Source organism: Pezoporus occidentalis, unplaced genomic scaffold, assembly GCF_034315485.1.
Source record: "Pezoporus occidentalis ecotype Australia unplaced genomic scaffold, CSIRO_AGI_Poc_V1 ctg93, whole genome shotgun sequence".
Classification (NCBI taxonomy): domain Eukaryota; kingdom Metazoa; phylum Chordata; class Aves; order Psittaciformes; family Psittacidae; genus Pezoporus; species Pezoporus occidentalis.
In genome coordinates, this window is record NW_026916294.1 from 218,345 (window position 1) to 239,204 (window position 20,860).

The 20,860-nt window shown below is 34.5% G+C and overlaps 1 protein-coding gene across 4 annotated transcripts in view; it reads right to left on the reverse strand.

The window, feature by feature from the left end:
- The window catches only part of USH2A (usherin), a 372,227-nt gene that overhangs the window by 171,126 nt on the left and 180,241 nt on the right, over window positions 1–20,860 (reverse strand). For all 4 annotated transcript variants that reach the window (XM_062605800.1, XM_062605798.1, XM_062605802.1 and 1 more), the window contains exons 33-37: window positions 14,413–14,572; window positions 13,755–13,926; window positions 9,306–9,453; window positions 4,332–4,483; window positions 372–534 (exon numbers count right to left, since the gene is read on the reverse strand). In XM_062605800.1, coding sequence (XP_062461784.1) covers window positions 372–534; window positions 4,332–4,483; window positions 9,306–9,453; window positions 13,755–13,926; window positions 14,413–14,572 — 795 coding nt within the window. The remainder of the gene's footprint in view (window positions 1–371; window positions 535–4,331; window positions 4,484–9,305; window positions 9,454–13,754; window positions 13,927–14,412; window positions 14,573–20,860) is intronic.

The following is a 20,860-nucleotide window of genomic DNA, read 5'->3' on the forward strand; positions in this document are numbered from 1 at the left end:
TATACCCATGATCAACTATATTATGAACAACTCTCATGAATGCCTCCCACTTATATATGCAAACAACCTGAAATTTGGTGAGTCTAGCTTCCTTATCTTGAGTTAAGGTTGTGAGATAAGGCTCTATGTGTATATCTAGAGAGCAAATGAATGCAGGAGGCTTATCTTTATTTGGCAATTTATGTGCTTGTATAAATGTAAAGCACCATAAATCAAAGCAGCTGTTCTTAAAGAATGAAATTGATAATTCTAAAATAATCAATGGAGCGACAAAACAAGCAGGAAATACATAGTGCTGAAGGAATTAAGGAAAAAATTAAATGGAATATCAATGAAATGATTACACTTATTACAAAAGAAAAAAATATTACCTTGATCATCATAGAAGAGACCAGTGACAAGGACTGTGTAAGCCAATTTTCCATTAGGATTATTTGGGGAAAGCCATTTTAATTGAACTTCTTTGGATCCATTAACAGTAGCAAACACATCAATTGTTCCCTGCGGGGAAGCTTCCATGGTCCAAGCTTCTACCTGTAAGTTCAACCATAAGATCAAGGTTTATTGCCATGCTTTATAAAGAGAGAAGGAATGAGAAATGCGAGATAAAAAGAAAAGTTATTTCTCAGGAAAAAACACTGTAAATGTCTTAATTTTGAAGCATTTTACTTTCATTTCATCTGCATTTGCTTGAAGCTGTCCAGCAGCTAACATACTTTATACAGAGACCCCTGTAAGGAACAGGGAACAAGAAACTGGGAAAGAATAATTAGTTTCTTAAAAACACCATTGCACCTCATGTGGGTAAATAAGCTTAGCACTAGCGGAGGAAGCAGAAATAGAAAACCACAGATTTTTTTTAGTTTCTATATTTTAAAAGACAACTGAAAGGAAAATGCATTAAAATGCTGTAGCAAATTATTACAGATATTTGATAGAGAAAAAATATTCTTTGAGAGTATTTGTTGCTCCCTGAATTATCTTTTAATTTGACTTAACAGATTCAATTTGCAATAAAAAGTAGGCCTTTAAGAGAAAATAAAATATTATAACTTTTTAATATAAATACTCATTCAATATTATAGAAATTTAGCATTGAAATTTCATGACTTGTAGTGAATAGTGCTATGGAACAAAATAATTTGCTAAACCTTTATTTATGGCAACAAGTTTGTTTTTCATACATAATTTATCTGGTATTTTCTAAGGTAGAAGATGGTTTCACACCGTTCTAAGTGCCTCACAAATACAAGTTCATGGGAATGATAATAAATGTCATTTTTCATGTGCCACACCTGCCATCAAAACAACCAAACATACTTGCTCTGTCCTTGAAACGTAAATGTTTTAATTTTTAGCATGTACACTTTTGAAAGCTTATTGTTAACAAGTGCCAGGCTATATTGCTGAAGCACATCACTATCTCTACATGTGCTTCTATATTCACATACTATTATATTTGAGAAAGCTGAGCAGCTGCAGTAAAGTCAACAGAGTAGTGTACATGCTTAAAATAAACAACTGCTTCTTACCAGTTTGGATCAGTGCTACACTGATTCTTCGGATATTTCAGTCAAAAACATTCTTATGGAAGAACTGCACTAAAGTGTGCTTTCTAAGTTAAATAATTTCCTGTGAAGTTAGTTGTGCTTCTAAATGCAGGTACTCTGATCTCACCACAACAGAAACATGAGAAATGAATTCTAAGCAATTTTTGTACTGAAAAGGATTAAAATATTCCTAAAACAGTATGAACTTATAGCAATATGTACTACATCCTAAACAGCTGCAACAGCTGTATTGTGTGTCTAGCCCTTTATGACCTGCTATTCTTTTTAGTACAAGAAATATTAATAGAATTAAATGCATTATACTCCACAGATACATCTCTGCAGTGTATTTTAACAATACTCCTTTGTGTTAAAATGCACATTCTGGATATGAACACAAGGCACAGAAAACCTGTTTCATATTTCTTTTTCTAAGCATTACTTTATACACAATTCTGTGATATTGTCAGATGTGTCAGATGTGTTTATTAATAACTTAAAAAATACTCTGCTATCATATAAATAACACAATAACACAACAGGAATACTAATAATACTGGGACAACACAGTCAACCATCTGAACTGAAAAAAACGAGTACTAGTGTGCACATAAACTAAAGACCTGAAACTTAGGTTTATTAGCAGTGGGTTGAGGTGACAAACATTCAGTGTTGCCCGTTTACATTTATTTACAAGGTTATTTTCAAGAGCTAACACATTTCAAAACCAGCAGATTTTCAGATCTCCTGAATTCCTCGAAACAATTTATTAGAGGTTACACTATTTCTTCATAATCCATGTTTATATTTCCATTTTTAAAAGCAAAAAAAAAACACCAATTACAACAGACACAAAAACATTATCTTGGCTTTACTAGAAAGAGATTAAAAATTAGCATTTCTTGATTTACCTGTTACGAACCTGCATCTCACTTGAATCGATCACTGACAAAAATAAACTAAACACGAACTATCTAATACTGAAACACAGTAGCTGCTAATGCTCTCATAACTGATTTAAGATCTTCAGAGCTACCTTCAGAAACATAAGATGGAGCAATCCCATATTTAGGATAGTCACATAGCACTCATTCATCAATTAGGGCACATTAAGCACAGGATCAGCAACAAAAATAGCTGGAAGCATATCAGTTTACTGCTGGAAGATGTTTCCTTGACTATTTAAAGACAAAACATGTGGGTTTTCTTTTTTTTTTTTTTTTTTTTAGGTGTTGGATTTATTTTGTACTTGATACAAAAATCTTTCAAGAAATCTAATGAAGATGCAACACTTAAGTGAGCCTAAATAAAGATGTTGTACTTCAATTCCTGTCATTAGAAATGGATCACCAGCGTTGGAAAACATTTTGCCTACTAATCATGGGATGCAGATGAGTATCAGATACAAGTGACCCCTACTTTGAACCATTTGAAAAGTCAAGTTACAAGTCTTCACTTCAGTGGAGATATATAAAAAGTCTACTAAAAATACTTTTTAAAACCTTAACTACTGATGTTCTGTTCTGTCCTTTTGATGTCTATTTGATAAGACAGAAGTACTGAAAACATACGTATTTCATCTGTATGCAAATCTGGTAACTACTTGTCTTAAACATCGCTACCAATAAAATAGATTAGGTTATTGCACATTGAATACCTTAAAACAAGGTTTGGTTTTGGGGTATATGTGAAGTTGTATAAAATGTACAAGAAAAACTGGCAAAAAGCCATTCAAGCTTTTAAGAGTAAATATCTTTCAAAGTAAAGCAAACTATAAAATGTTTAATGGCTATAAAGTCTAGCCTTCTTCTACAGATAGATGATGTTACCAGCATTTGAGAGAAAGCAATCTTGGAAAGAATACTGAAAAGGTGACTAAGAAATTATATCATAAAAATAAAACCTGGAAGTTCTTTCCAGAGCACAATATAGTGATATTACAAATTCTGACAAAAAAATAAACAGAACAACATGAAAAAAACCTCCATAATCTGCTTTTTCTCTTTTTTTCCTTTTCTTGTTAGAAAAATGAAAAGCACACACATAAAGCTGAATTAAAGAAAAAATATAGATCAGTTATGCTGGAAAACAAAATCGTGCATAGTAGGTATTATTCCAGCTATTCATCAGCTACAGTACTATGAAATCATAATGGATTTATCAGTTCAGCTAGGTGTCTAAAAACCTTAAAAAAAATAGAAAGGCCTCAGAAGGCTTGTTTTTCACATGTCAAATATAATACTTCTTTTTTCTCAAATCCTGAACAAAATAGGTTTTTGTACAAGACTGTTAAAATATGTCAGTATAATATTCTGATCACATACTTGCATTCATTAGGTATTTATGAATAACTATTTTCCTTGCTCCTGTTGCCACTCCTGGCTTCTGCAATTCTCAAATTAACTTCCATCTTTTCAGCCAGGCAGCTAGAAATTTGCCCATTACTGGAATAGTAACTCTTTCTTTAGATATGTCCTTATAAATCTGGCTAAAGCACATCCACACCTTTCAAACATATTAACTCTTTTTAAAGTCAACAATGTGTGTTTCAGTCTCAAATTTTGTCTTTCTTTCACTGTACTCCTGTTCTGCTTTGGAACGGTGCCTAACAATGACCTATCAAATCCTTAGCAGCTCTTAAACAGGGTGGTTGTTTTTTTTTAAATGTCACATTTTGCCAGATGGCTTAGTATTGACCAGAGTGAATCATAACCATTTACTCCGATATTTACTGTCATCTGACATTTATTATGCTCCCAGAATGCAAATTAAGGTACTCACCAATGGACCCAAAGCACAACCTTTTGCAGTACATGCCTGGACTCTGAAGGAATGCAGACTCCAAGGAGCAAGTCCATGAGCATAACAACTTAGCTGTGACGAATTTTGCATCAGAACACCATCCATATACAATCCATAGCTAGTAATAATACCTATAAAACAATGTGATAGCACTCAATATCTAAACAGCTACAGAGATTAGAAGAAAAGTAACTCTACAGACATTAGAGTGGTAGTAGTAGCAGTACAAACAGTTTATAGTGAAGCAAGTGTTTAGCAACACTGTGTATACGACACTTTAAAGAAACATATCCTCCCATCTTTTACTGTCAAAAACCCTGCAAGTGGATTGCACCTTTTGAAAACAACTGCACTGTTTCAAAGACCATCCCTTAACAAATTTGTTTCTGAATAGCAGCTAACATCACCTTGGAATCAGGAAAACTGAGACAATTGTGTTTCACAGCCTATTCTGCTTGTCTACACAAGAAGCAGAGAGACAAACAAAACCATCTAACATCTTAACAACTTTGGACTTAGAAAAAAGGATTGTGATCTACATTATAATTGAAGCATAGAAGGACAACTTAGACCAGTGCTATAACTACAATAGGTCAGGAACTGATGGGTGGAAGGGTCCTGTTTCAAAACATTTTTACCCACTTTTCTAAACAAAACCACATATAAAAAAAATATTGATAGTTGTTTCCTTCTAAGTATGCTGTAGAAAAAGTCCTGAAGTAAACGATTACTTACATATTCAAACTAAAGAAAGAAAATAAATTTTCAAAATCAAAACAAATATTAGCAAGACTTTTAGATAGATGAGAGAATGGTCCTGGTGCAATGGGCTAATACTAACTCAAAAATTGCAGATGATTGCTTATCTTACTTATGAGAAAACCTAAATCTGTTCTTCCACAGGTGCATGACAGGATAGCATGAATCCTGTACAGACTGTATATACACAGTGTTTAGAACTGAATAAACTAAAGACTAAATTTTATAGATTGGCTTAGATTTTGGAAATTGAGATTGCAAAAGAGTATCTTTTTTTTTTTTTTTTTCAGGGCTATTCCTCCATCTTTTTCCCTTCTGAATATTCTCCATTTTTAAAAGCTATATTTAAATCTTAAGGCCAAGATATACTAAGCTGTAGGGTGCATTAGAAGTGAGTTCATTTCAGGGGATGCCTTCTGATCTTCCCATTATAGAAAACATCTTTGTATTGTAAAAATATAGCACAATTCACCTTTCCTTCCCTTTAAACTGAATTGTTTGAAACTAAACTGAGGAAGATACTGTTTGAAACTGAGAAAAGATTTTCCCCCAAATAAAAATGTATACGCAACTGTTTCAGCTGAAGAGCTATTGAAGAGTTATACTTCAAAAGTTATATATGACAAAACAATGCAGAGCTGCGTATGGTGACGTGATTCACAGATTCCTCAATTCTAGAAAAGCGAGAGGCTAAACTCAAGTCAGATACCAGAGATATGTGTGTGCGAGGAAGTCCTGGTAAATCTCACATTATCAATCCTACCACGTTTGAAAGGCTTCCTAAAGCAAAAGTCCCTTGGGGTTCTGTGTCTAGTTGCTTGTAAAGCAAGGGTATTAATGGTTGACATTTGCCCTACATCAAATAAACAAATTATACATATATAATTTGCATCAGAACATCATGTATCTATATATGGTACATATATATGTGTGTGTGTGCGCGTGTGCATAGATATATAATATATACATACATATATGTTAACAAACATATTTATCTCATAGTAAAAATGTGAACACTGGCATTAAAGATGTGTCTTACAGGAAAAAAAACAACCAACCAACTAACCAACCAACCAAACCCCCCTGAAGTACTTTTAGTATCTATGTCAGTAGCAATAACCCTTTACAGGAATCAACATATCATTATTAATTCCTTTGATATTTCTGGTAACAGCACGAATCATAATGTGATCATCTGATATTAACATGGGTGCCATACGTGCCTCTATGGGATCCCTACTGTAACTAAGTGTTCATTAACTGGACAAGTATTTTAAAGTGTTCCTAAAGCCACAGCACCTTGCAGCATTCACACTCTTGAGGAGCAGCTGGTCAACACTGTGAGCTTTTTTTTCTCTGATGGAGAAGATTACAGAATGAAAAGAAAGAACTAAGTACATTTCAGAACAAAAGAGCTCATAGTTTGACTTTGACTTTGAGATGGGAAGCCATTTTTCTGAGTTAGCTGATAATTCTTTTCGGCCAGGGATAAACAACATAGCCTCTCTATTTCACCACTCTATGTTTCCGAAGCATACTGAGAAAAAGTTCAAAGTCTGCCCAAATATTACCTACTTTTTAAAGTCTTTATAGATATGTCTGACGTTTACCATCCATGAAGTACTGCAAAGTATAGCACATTTTCGTATTAAGCACAAGACTTTGTGAGCAACATAGTCACCATGAAAAGATGTAGTTTCTTCATAATTATTAAGTCTAGGTAGCTAGATAAAATCTTGGTTTCATTTAAGACAAAATTTCTATTGACTATAGTACAATTATGTTTCACTTAAAGAAAACCAACAAAACAAATAAAGCTTAAACTGAAAAAAACTCCACACTCTTCCCTTTTTCTTCCTCCTCTTCCTTCCCTGGGTAAGACTATATAATCTGTCAATGATATTCCAAACATTAAAGATGAAAAGAGGCTTTGAATCTAAAGTACTACAACCATTTTACTCTTCAGGTACAATCTAGAAGTCAAATCTTAGGACAATGTACTTTTATCTATGTAGATTTTACTGACTAAAAGCACAAATCTTCTCTCACAAGCACAAGCATTTTCAGGAACAAGTACTGGATTAGTTCACTGAATAACTAATTACTATACCTAATATTTCCCACACAAATTCCATATAGCCTTGGAAGATACAGTTCAGATCAAGACTTAATTTTATCTATGACTATATGGTAAGACTGTAATAGGTATGTTATAAAGAATATATTATTCTTTATTGAGACCACTAGAATAGTGGAGGCTCAAAACAGAGTATCTGATGCTGCATGTCATTTCACATAATCATAGAATGGTTAGGTTGGGAAGGGAACTTAAAGATCATCTGGTAATCATTTCATAAGCCTCTCCATATCTTACGCTCAACTAAATGGTCAATATCGCTTATATTACACTATCCACATATGTGATATGTATGTGACAGAAATAGAGAGCTCTGCTGCGAAGTGGCATAACTCTGTGCCACGCACCACCAACCATTTTATTGCTGGTTTAAAAATAAGACAAAAGAAAATGTGCATATTACAAATACATTCAGTGTATCATCTTCCAAATGTCTTTTTTCTCTACCTGGTACATAAATAACATCCCTGAAGCAACTTTTAACAAAGAATTAAGTGTATTGTTTCACGTTTCTCTATGAAATGAAATAATTTTTTTTTCCCACAAAATAATACAAATTAGCCTTACATTCAACCAAAACTGCAGCCCAGTTATTTTTCGTTGAGGGTGTACTAACACCCTCAGCTGTTTCCTAATAACCGATTTGTTGTATTTCAAAGGAGAGCTAAGCTGTACGTAGTAAATATTGTATTAGCAATAAGAAACAATGTGCAAATGTAGGCATGTATTCCCAAGTTTTAGTTGTTTTAATGGAGCTTGTGGAAATTCAGTTATCAAACTATAGGTCTTTATCTTCTGTGTCGTTGAAATGCATGTATAAACAAATGTATGTATATATATTTATTTGAATAGTTAAGCCACTGTCTAAACTACTTGGATTTTTTCCCCACAGTAAAGAAGGGGTAGTAGGATCAGTTAATGACATGAACTATTACATGTAAAATTATTCAGATTTTAGCCACTAAACCACATATATGATCTTTCTGCCTTCCTTTCTCACTCCCTGCATCCACATCCTTTACCCCTCCCCTTTTTTCTTCCTCTTTGTCTTCCTCTAAGTTTTTGCCACATATGGAATTTTAGATACAGGGTTAGAGGGTTTTTAAAGTGCTAGGAGGCAAAAACTTCCAATATGACTCCTACATAAAGAATCACAAATTATCCACTACATTATTTAACAACAGGCAACATACTCTTATTTCTTTCTAAAAGCAACGTAAGACCTTACAGAATATTACATATATGTACCTTTTATAATTACCAATTTTGGGGGGATTATTTAAAGCGCCTTGTAGTGAAGTTTTACAAGTAGGATGTGCTGTGCCAAGCAGTTGAAGGTGGGGAAGAACTTGCAGGGGAAAAATTAAACTCACGTAAAACCACTGTAAGAAATAATTTATATATATGAATATGATAAGCTAATAGAAAAAAACACTGTTGCTTTAAATTCAGTGATTTTCTGTCTATATAACATCCTCTGTTGTGCTTTAAACTGTTACATACAGGATAATAAAATCAAGGTGAATTCCAACACCACATGATACTGTGCAGTAGTCTTAGAAATGTAAAATCTTCCCAAAAGGTTTATACACACGTATATTTCACAGTGGAAATCATTTCTAAACTAAAGAAAGTATATTATTTAGCTTCCACAGCCATGGAAATGTACACCTTCAAAAGAACTGCGTATAACACAAATCTAATATTACTTATCAATTAATGTAAAAGAAATTAATATTTTATTGGAAGGTGAATTCAACATCCTGGACTGATATTCTCCAAGAATGCCTATTCCTCAGCTCAGTTCTCCTGGAAAACGTTAAACAATGAGATGCAATACACACAAACTATCAAAAGGGAGCACTTTTGAGCCACTAAAACCATGCGATAGGCTGAAACCCCACAATTTCTTAGCTGCAGACAATGATACTATCTCAGGTATTTTATGTGCTAAAATGATCATTAAAAATTAAGCACCACATATAAGCTGCCATTTAGAATATTAATTTACCTTTACTAATCATCTTTTTAACTTGAGGCTAGAAGAGTTCACTTACCATTCGGATACTCAGGCTTAGTCCATGAGATGTTAAAGGAGTCAGATGAGTATGACTGGGCTTTTGGAGCAGGAACACCTTCTGGTGTACTCTCATCTGTTATAGCTGTGCTAGCTTCGCTTATTGAACATCCACCTGCAGTGCAAGCCTTAAAATATGAATCAAAACAAATAAACACATTTTAATGTAGTACCAGTGATTTTAGGAATGCTTTTCTGTGAAGTTTTAGAATTTTTACATATTTAAATTAAGTGTGTGAAGATTCTTTTCTTAGCATGGATTTGTTTACTTCTTTTTAAGCAACAAGATGCACTACATATGATATTTAGTTTTTAGGTAGAATGTAGCTGAAACATTATACTAATGGCTGAGTTGCAGTATTTTGCATTTAAGTGTGAGTCATAATTACCACTAGTTTTCCACTGCTTTTGTAATAGCAGTAAAAAAAAAAAAAAAAAAAGGAATACAAAAGGTATCATTTACAGTGCAAAACTGATCAAATTGACTGAAAAGCTCTCACAAGTTCCAGGTAAAGAATATACTGACCAACTGTCAATGCACTGAAATCATCTTGATGAATAGTCATTGAGAAAAACATGCCATTCAGACAGTTCTGCCTTTCATGAAAGCACACAGAGTTATGTGCAAGTGCAAATAAAAGAATGAAAAAACACTATTATAAATCAGTATGTAACAGTTATTGCTACATGTTTATGAATCATAAAGTCAAATCATTTGTATTTCAGTTACCAGACAAGAAAGATGGATTACACTAGTTTTATATTTTGCTTGATTAAGAAAAAATACAATGTGCAAAAATAAATGTGAATATCTCCTCACAACAAGCTTTTAAAGTTTTACATTTTTACACATAAGACTCCACAGCTACGGTGTCTACATGTACTGGTTTTCCAATTACTTGCACTAAGATGAGTGAAAAGAGACAGGAGTTCTTACAGAAGTTAAAAAAAAAAAAAACCAAACCTGAACAAGAATATAGAAACTCTGTACTGGATTTAAAGATTCCTTAGCTTATTGTTTAATTTTATTGTTTAGAAATAAAATAAATAAAAACCTGAACTCAACAAAGATCCAGATTCAGACATACTTCTAATTAAAACTTATGGAATCATCTCTTTTTTAGGAGTTGCGTATGTGCTGAAGTGTGTGCCCTGCACATAAAGAAAATATAACATTGCCCAGATCTCCAGAAATGTTTCCTTCAAGCTAGTATATTTTATTTGAAAGGATTAGCTTGAATTGCCCATTTTCCAGTGTGTTTCAAATCAGAGACCAGTCAACATCTTTCCTACCCTGCTCCAAAAGTGTATGCTAATTATTTACCCATGGGTAAAAGTAATAACTCTTTGTAAATGAGAGACTATTTTATATACCAAGATTGTGTTAATGTCACTGGAAATTATACTCCCAACACAACTACAGATTGTGTTCAGTCTGGGCTATCTAATAAAGATGAAAGAATGCAACCTCAGTTTTGGGAACATCTGAAAATGGCATTTACTTTAAACATGATAGTGTTTAAAATAGTCAGACAATGCTCAGATAATTGTTAGCATTTTTTTAGGAAAATATGTAAGAACATTATCCTTCCAGAAAATGCAAACTATTCTTCAAACTATTTCACTTCTATTGGCTTAATGAAGAAACTGAAAACACCAGCTCTGGAAGACCTCTTCCTTGCATGCTCCTTATTACCTTGTTAAACAAGTTCCACTGAGCTTTCCTCAGCAGTGGAGCGCTTTTTCATTCAAGGTCTCAGTAACAGCAGCCTTCCCATTTATTTATTTCTTGAATTTCGTGAAACTCAATTTGTGTACCCCTGAAACGTGCTGGGGAATGAAGTGTCTAATTTTTCTAATAAAAATCAGTGAAAGAAAACTCATCTACATTTTAAACAGTGGGTTTTTAGATCAGTGTATCCAAACAGACTGGGCATTGCTGAGACTATCACATCCAGTAATGCTTAAAGCCATGAAATCCTACACCTAGATAGAGCCCCACTACGCCATACTAAACTTCACCAAGAAACAGATTTGAGGCAAATTTTGCAAAAATACCTAGGCATCAAGACAGCCAAAAGACAGATACAAACCACATAACAAGACACCACACAGCAATCCTCCTGTTAGCACCAGAGCCGGCTTAGACACAAAACACAGCCATGAGGTGATACTAGCTTAACAGCTGAATCACAGTAACACCCAAATCATATAAATGGGTATGCCACCCCGGCTACTAAACGCAGCCTTGCAGCTTTTCATTTGCTTTCAAACTGGCCTGGCTCACACTCATCCATCTTAGAGCATGAACAGAGCAAAAACAAGTTCCTTTGCACTGATCCATGGAAACATGACTTTAAGACTTCTCAATTGACTTTTAGAAAGAAGCAGTCAATTTGCTTGCAAAAGTTGTTGCACTAGTTATGAGTACAACTGCTACATATTAAATGGCAGGAATAAATTGTAAAAAGTGGTGAGAACATACAAAGACATTTTGTTAACTTAGTGTACTTATATTAACCTGTCATACAAAAGCTAAAGCCAGCAGCCTGTGAGGTGCTGACAGTTCTGCCGATGAGGATCCCAATTCCTGTGTTCAAAGCAGCAACTTTTGATGACTCAACTTAAAATTTCTCATGTAAACCAAAGCCAGCTTTTGAATGGATACAAAACAAAATTAGTATTACCTGTGAAACAAGAGAAAGAAAAAGGTTCAAGCTGATATAACTGTTTTATTCTAACCAAAGAAAGCAAGCATTAATTCCCAGTGCTGAAGGTATTCTATTGTTGTCTTTACTTTAAAAGTTTTATTGTAATTCCTATTAAATTATATGTGAAACACTAAATATTTCAATTTTTTTCCAGGTGTGTGTGCGTGATATGGTTTTGCTACATTTGATGTTGACATTTGTACACACTGAAACTTTGTAATTTGTAAATCCCTAACATGACATTCTTGTCAAAGTAGTCTGACAAGTTCTAAATACAATGGATTCAAATGTTTTAAGAAAGCTATCACACCTCAGAGATAACGGGCATCCACGCACTTTTAGACTTGCCATTTTTAGAGCTGCAAGGACATTTAGGTCTTGTAACCTGCCTATCACAGATGACTGCATTTTGTCCAGGTAAATCTGGTTATCTCCATCACCAGAAGACATTATCTTTTCTTTCAGGTTACCACTGATGCAATGAAAATATTAAAAAACAAATCTAAACCAACAATCAAATAGGAAATAAAAATATAAACATCAAAGATTCCTCAAAGTGTATTCAGTAACTTATGGAAAAGCTGTACAAGATGAAGTAAAAACAAAGGCCACACAACACCTGGTTTAACCATGTTCCAAGGCAGAGCCACGAAAAGAAGCACTCCCAGTTGCTCTCCAGATCCTAGCTGTTAATTCTCCCCTGATCCTCTCAACTTGTGCCCCCCCCCCCCAGGAGCTGGGCAGAAGAATGGAAGGGCTGTCTCACAGTGAAGGACAGCACAAATTCTTTTGATAGTCACATTTTTATGCTAAAAGGCATAAAATGCCTGTTGTAGTACTGCCCTAGTTTTGGACCCGGTGCTATTTTATATGCTATACAATTTACTATGCCAAAATATCTAGGCACAAATGAATTAATTTCAACATGAATCTAAGCTTTAATTAGACTGAATATCCTTGCTTTTTCAAGTTCAAGTCATCTCCTTATCATCACCTGAAGATAGCTTATTTTTTGTGGTATAATATTTAGAACATTCAAGAGCATGCTAAGAAAAAAAATGAATGCATACCCAGTCTACATAAATGTAAATTTATTCATAATCAAGAGCAGAATATTTTTCTATGGCATTTATCAAAGCAAATATCCTTATATAGGTATTGTTATAAAATGAACAGTGTGCTTAAAACAAGGGACAATCCAGTGCTTTTATACACATATTTTCAAGTTTGTTACTGAGCTGAAATTCTTCTATTTCATCATAAAATAAAACTAGTAAGAAAGATACGTAATGAAAACACGAAAGACTTTTATATTGTTTTAAATAAACAAACTGCTGTTTTATACTGAACTCTTCCTTTCTGCTGTTTCTTTCTACATAAAGATTTTATGAAGAAATAGCAAATTATCATGGTACAAAATGTGAAAGACTAATCAAATACAAGAAACTATTGAATATAAGTTTTTAAGTCTTTCATACAGTTCTGGTAAATTCTCTGTTAGTTAATCCTTGAAAAAACTCTGTGTTTAAATTATATACATGCTTGTTAAGGGTCAGTTCTGAAACAAAACACTTGTTATTCAGGATGGCCCATCCACCTTGGTTTCAGAAAGATGTTAAAGCAAAGTGGATGCACGAACCATTAAGTATTCAAGATGTTAACCACATCAGAGTAATTTTCACTACTTTACACCTCTACTACACATCTTTAAAACTTACAGCTAGTTTTATGAGGTATTCAGTACCCGGGAAAAGCTGATGAATAGTAAAATCCAGAAAAAGTTCTGTGCTGTTATAGATTACATTCCACTTTGTGACATTCTGCTCATTTTTGGCAATATAAATCATATAGCGATCTAGGATTCCATTTGCTGCTACTGGTTCTTTCCATCTGCAAATAAAAGCAAAATATGATTAAGACCAGCAAAGATTCAGACCACAGTGAAAAATGTAATGCTTTGTTTAGGGGACTTTGTGGGGTTTTTGTAAGAATTTGAAAACATAGTTGTGTAACCATGAAAATAAGTCAAAGGCATACCTCTAATATAGTATTTGTACTTAATAGGTAAATGACTACAGTAACACACAAAGCAGGGGCTACAAAACAGGCATAGCACCAGAACATATCCTGCACTGAAGTTTTTCAGAGGCTATGCCCATATGTAGGTTATACTGATTGCGTAAAGACAAAATGGAAATTAAGTTGGCAAGTGATAATCAGAAGGTTCACAGAACCACTAAACTAATCACTTCTATGCATTTAATCATAATAAATTTAATTTTATGTCACAAACCCTTCCCCTGATTGAACTCACTAGAATTCTTGAATAAACTGATGTACTATTGTGTTGTCAGGAAAGAAGAAATCATTACTTACTGTACATATATTGTTCTAGGATCCAAAACCGTCAGGACTGGGGCATCTACATGAGACGGTGGTAGCTGTGCTGTAAACAAGGTGACCTGGGAACTGTTTGTACAGCCAGCGAATGTGCATGCAGTGAGCAGAAACTGGTGCGGCGTAAAAACAGCTAAATCTAGGGGGAAATAAGGAATATTAGTTTACTTTGTATATTAATTTTACCTTGTTTTTTTATAACTATCAGAGGGTAGTGAATTCACAAAATCAAGAGGAAGAGAGACCTGTATGTCTTAGACGTTTCACGTTTATCCCAGATGAGTGAATATTTGCTGTTTAATAGCAAATAACTGCAAATTTTAACTATTAACAGGTCTATGGGACAGGCATTGGTTGAGATGACCTCATTGCACAGTACATTTACACTTAAATGCACACCACCCAAAGAAAAAGAAAGATGTTAGCCTCTCAGGTGCTATGTACTACATCAATTCTCTACAGTGGCAAATGAACACCTTTAAGATGATTAAATCAAATCAAATTAATGGAAAAACAAGTACGGGTTCATTAACACAGCCAGGTTGTATTTTGTTTAAAAACATGACGTATGGTAAATGAACGTCAAGCAATAATACATACAAGGATTCACTTCATGCAGATTTCATTATAAGCATGAACACAAAGGAAATTCATTGTTGCCACCACTCATACCGGCCAGTTCTTTCTTTGCCTGTCTTCAGCTGCACGAATGACAAACATTTGTAATATTTATTTCACTAAAGACAACCTGTCTAATGCTATAGCAATACAACTATTAAATGGTAATTTTTTATGAAGCGATTCCAATTACAGCAGAAAATGGAGACTAAAACGTAGCAACTTTGCTGAATAAATATTCTAAAAGCTCTTCAGCCTCATATATTCTTCCCTATACTAATAAAGGAATGTTTGTCAGAAAAATTATAGTGGGAAAGTAATGCAGACATAATTGTCTAACCTTTTTCTTTTATTTTTTATATTAAAATACAAATCACAGAATTTTAATGAGCAAACCCTTTAAGAAGGAATTTCTAATTGAGCTTTTGGCAACAGTGTTAAGGTATACAAGTAAAATGAAGACGTTATAGATAGACATTTTAGTATGCCAGAAAAGTTGTGGGTTTTTGCAAGAGACAACAAATGCAGGCGACCTCACAGCCAAATAATATCGTTATCATTTTGTGTAAAAATACTGATGAGCTCAAATTAAGAGATCGATGACAAAAACATCACTAAAGCAGAAATGTTATAGACCCAAGTTCTTTCTTGTTAGTTTTCTCCTCATATAATGCCCCCAGTCCCTGCTGGAATGGAATTCCTTCTGATTTACTCCACTGTGTGTGAGGAGAGAATGAATTGGTACTACTGAAAAGGCAGTATCATTCAGTGGCGTTGCACTATAGGGCACATGGCAAAGTGTGAGTTAAAAAAAAAAATAAAAAAAAATCATCAAGTGAATGCCTGTAACACAGTGACATGTTTAATCAACATAATGGGTCTGATTCTACCAGGGTTAAGCAGTGCTTATGCGGGTGAGAGGGGGAAAGCACACTCCAGAGCAGGTGCTCAAGCTGGCTCAGCAAGAGGAGAAAGTAAACTCCACACACTGTACCGACGGTATTGCCCTCATTAGTGTACACCTTCTTCTTTGCAGCTGCCATCTGAGAAGTCACAGAAAGTACAAATGGAGATGGAAGTCTGTGACACAAGTATCAGATATTCCATGTTCCAGGTGGGCAAGCAAGTGATGAGAAGGATTTTACTTTTAGCAATCATAAAAGGAACAGCTGAAAGCAATCCATGCAGCTATTTAATTCATATCCTTGTAAATAATGAACACACATTCTTCTCTGAAATGAAACTACATTGTGTGGCTTCACTTAGCAGGGCAAATAAAACACAGGGGAAGGGAGAAAAGAAAAAGAAGTGGATCTCTCTTTTTCCATTTATTTGTGGTGAACACTGTTTTCCTTGTACACAGATTTGTGACAGCAGTTGGGGAGCAGTATTTTTCTCTCCTTTAAGGAACTGTTTTTTAAAATAGGTAGCTTGTACTGAAACCCAGAGTTGATGCACACAGTAGCTGGTGAGACTACTTGCATGCGTAAGAGTTTCTGGAAATATCTAGTCAAATTTGAAGAGGGAGGAACTTTGTCACAGATGAAGAGAATGGAATATGTTTCATTTCCCTCCCTGAAAAAAATAAGTGACTGCAAGTTACTATGTGCATCACAGTCCCTGGAATGGAAAAAACAACAGGATCAAAGATGTGTATTCCTTTTCTTGATTTTTAATACTGCTAATGTATTTTGATTAATAAATGTTGAATAGAATGCTTCAATGGAATCTAAAGATTTAGCTGGGATAAAGTCTAAAAAGAAAAACTGTTAGTGGGAGCAGTAGAAGTAAACACAGTAATTAGAGACATAGCAATGCCACTCAAAGCATGAGGTTTGCAGTCAAGGAAAATCCATAGACTTCATCAAGGTTTGGATGTGCCCATGAATACAGTGTAAGTAGTATTTCTAAAAGGTTAGAACCAGAAACTGACAAACTGAACAACAGAAATCATATTATATCATAATTACTGCAGTTATTTGTCACAATCTGATTTGGCAGATATTTTCCTATTTAAAGTTCAAAGGGTTTCAAAATGGATCAGTGAATTCAAAAACTACAGATACAAACATAAATCTGAACAATAAGGGAGGAGGTTCTTAAGACTACAAAGACACCATTTGTCAAGGTCCTCTAGCAACAATGCCTTGCTTTCCATTTGCTTGATTGCATGATTTGCATAAGATCAAATACAGCAATTGTGGACATGATAAACAGATCCCTCTCAAACACATTAGAAATGGATCCACAAGCATTATCCAGAAATGTGTTACAGGAAAATGCACCCCAGTGATTAATGTCAAACAAACCATCATTTACAATATAGGGTATGAGTTATGTGTTTATTTGTTATTTTACGATTGATTTCATGCTGTTGCCGAAGAATTTAATTGATCTCGATTTACAGAATCAACCCAATAAGCAGACAGTTATTTTCTTTTTAACTCACAGCAAAAGCTGAAAGCTTTTTTACACATTTGCTTGATCAAGCTATATTCCTGTGTATTCCATAATTCCGGTCTCTTGCATTACTTTAAAATAATTTCAAATACTTTTTATTGCGATTTTACAATAACTACTCTTCTAAATCACTTCTTATCAAAACAAATATAAACTTAAAAATTATGAGAAAAGCCTAAATTCGGGATTTGGTCTTGTACTCATTTCTGGATTCAGAAGGGCAAAGAGCACTAAAGAGTAAACAAAAAAAAAGAGACTTCCTAAAGGGCACAAGATTCCCTCAAATCATTCTATTAAGGTAGCAGGTAGCCAGAAAAAATCAAAACCAGAACAAAATAAAGCTAAACTAAATCACCACATACCTGTTTAAAACCCATTATTTCCTTTCCCCAGAGATAGAGGTGGAGGGGAGGAAGAAGAAGGGCAGGGGAGGAGAAGGGGAAGGGCCCAACCTGTCTTTCCATCTCTTTGACCCTGGGGGCAATACAAACAAACTAAATTCTTTTCTAACTCACATATCAGCAAGAGAAATGCTAACTATAGTGTCTATCATTAACATCGACATTCGCATACCACTACATTTATTATATATGTGGTATATGTAGAACTTGCCACACTAACCAAAGCCACTATCTTAAATATCATGATAAATCTAACTACAGTGCTTGGTGTATATCTAGTTTCTAATAACCACCAGCATAAGGTCTTATAGCACAATCGATGCATGAGACAGAAAGAATAAAGAATGACCCTGTTTGCATGGTCAGTAAGAACACTCACTTTGCTTTGATCAAATTTAATGGGTAGTCATTGAAAGATAATATGCAACACTACAGTGCTACTTTTAGCATGGAATTTGAGAGATATTTCTAAGATAGAGAAGAAAAACATTGTTACTAGAGTAAAAAAAAAACCAAGCCCAAAATTAGAGATTTAGGAACTTCAGTTTACTATCAAGATGTCAGAGCACACCACAGTTAAAAAGTAGTACAGTATTAATGTCTATAATGTTTTCATTTATCTGTAACATGCAGCATTTTGTATTCACATTTACAGCAAGAGTCACATACCCTTCTTTCCTATTTCTCTTCCACCCTATTTCCACTCTCCCTAGTTTCAGGCATTGATTGTAAGGACCAGAAATGGCAATGTCCTGTCTTGGTGAGCACTCAGCTGAAATGTGACTTGTGTAAGGAACCCCACATAGTTTCTCTTAGTAAAATAATTGAGACAATAGCTATCCCATAGCTATATTCAAAGGAAAATAATACAGCAGCAAGGGGTTGTTAGCAGCACAACAAAGAAAACCTGCTGAGAGAGTATAAAGATGAAACACTTCCAAAGAATTCCAATCACCACATTGTTATTGTAGGTAGACTGTACGACTACTTCAGCTCATTACTCACACCCTTATTCTGTTCTCTCATCTTCTTTCTCATAGTTTGTTAAATTACCTCAGAGTAACTTAATTTTTAATTAGAAGGCAAACCCTTTGGGACCATAAATCTGCATCACCAAATACAAGAATATCCCTATCTGATCTTTATACGCTATCAAAAAATAAAATCAAATTCATAAAGTAAGTGCCAAGATCATATTATCAGGCTTACTCCATCAGATACCATTAGTGGTTCTTTCCCTCCTGACATTTTCTGAAAGCAAGCAACAATTCATATATAACTTTTAGTAGAGTACATGCTGCTTTCTGTATTTATAAAGCACCAATCACTTAATTATATTGACTCTTGAAGAACCAGTGCTAATGTACAATCTTCTCTGGAAAGCATTATATTAATGCTCCATCTTCATAGATTTCTTGTGAATCCCATGCCATCCCACTCATCACTCAATATTTCAGGAAAAAACGGCATCACAAATGACACCACTTGCCTACTTCAGGCAACTCAAACAAGCCCCGGGAAACAGTGTGCTCATATACCTAATTGTACCAACAAGCAGTGAACGGCCTTTCACATGTGGAACTGGCCAATCAATTGAAGAAACAGCAAATTCTGCTGGATATTAATTAATAATTATGAATGTTCCAAAATGACAATTAAGAGAATTTTTTTGAAGCCACTAAAAACAAGGGCAAGAAATACAGATAAATAAACTCAGGGTCACAAATAATGATTTTCAGGACGCATCATAAGCTGTTGTTCTGTTACCTAACCAGCAAAGTCTTTGACACAATGGCATATGGACAAACCAACTTTGCTTCTAGCTGTCCAAGAAATACTGATGAGTTTTATAAGCTCTTCCCTCAGCAGTCAATATTGCTGAATTTTTTCCAAATTACTCATAAAGCAGTAAATCCTCATTTCATTTGAGATTTATACGCTTCAGAAGAATTCAGGAAAGGTGTAACTTCCAGGCCCCCTTCTGAGGAATTAAAGAGTATAGCCGTGTGTCATATGGGAGCAGCAAAAACATGACAGTCCTATGTTGGACTGTGTAAAAAAGATATATTCAAGAATAAAAAACCTTTGAAACAAAGGTGTAAAGGAAGTGTCCTGGTTTCAGCTGTGATAGTCATTTTTCTCCTTCTTAGCAGCTGGTGCAGTGCTGTGTTTCCAACTTCAGTCTGAGAACAACACTGATAACACCAATGTTTTTAGTAGTTGCTAAGTAATGTTTACTCCAATCAAGCACTTTTCAGTGGGGGGGGGGGGGGGAGTGGAAGGGAGGAAGTGAGCGAGCGGCTGCATGGTTCTGAGTTACCAGCTGGGCTTAAACCACAGCAGAAAGGCTCTTTGAAAACTTCAGTTTGCCAGTATTTCAAATAATTAATGAAGACATTACATGCATGTGGTAGAACTACAGTACTGCAGTTCCACCTTTGGAAAAGTAGTACTTCCAAAGTACTTTAATGCTTTTAGCTATAATTATGTCTTAACAGCAAAGATTATGAAGTCTATTTGTTTTCACATTTATAACAGTGTCTCTTGGAACCAAGTGTCTCTTAGAACCATTAACTGTTGCACGGAAAACCTTTCTGACATTTTATCAGCCCAAACTCTTGTACTACTTCGAGCACAAATTCATCCCTCAAATGTTATGTTCCATCCTGAACAATTCACAAGGCTGAATTAGCATCTATTCCTGATTATTGTGTTTCATTTTTTGCTGAGTGGGGGGGTGGTAAAACTACTAATTTAAATCTTACCCTAGCAAGGTACATATCTTTTTAATTAAACATGCATATTATTCCTTTCCTATTGCAAAAGTTGGAATACAACAATACCAGTCTTTTGTTTTAAAGCATGTCCCTGAGATAGCTACTGTAGGTACTTTACATAATAGGGAGCTGGACCTGCCCAAATGAATACTTGAATGAATACATGAAGAT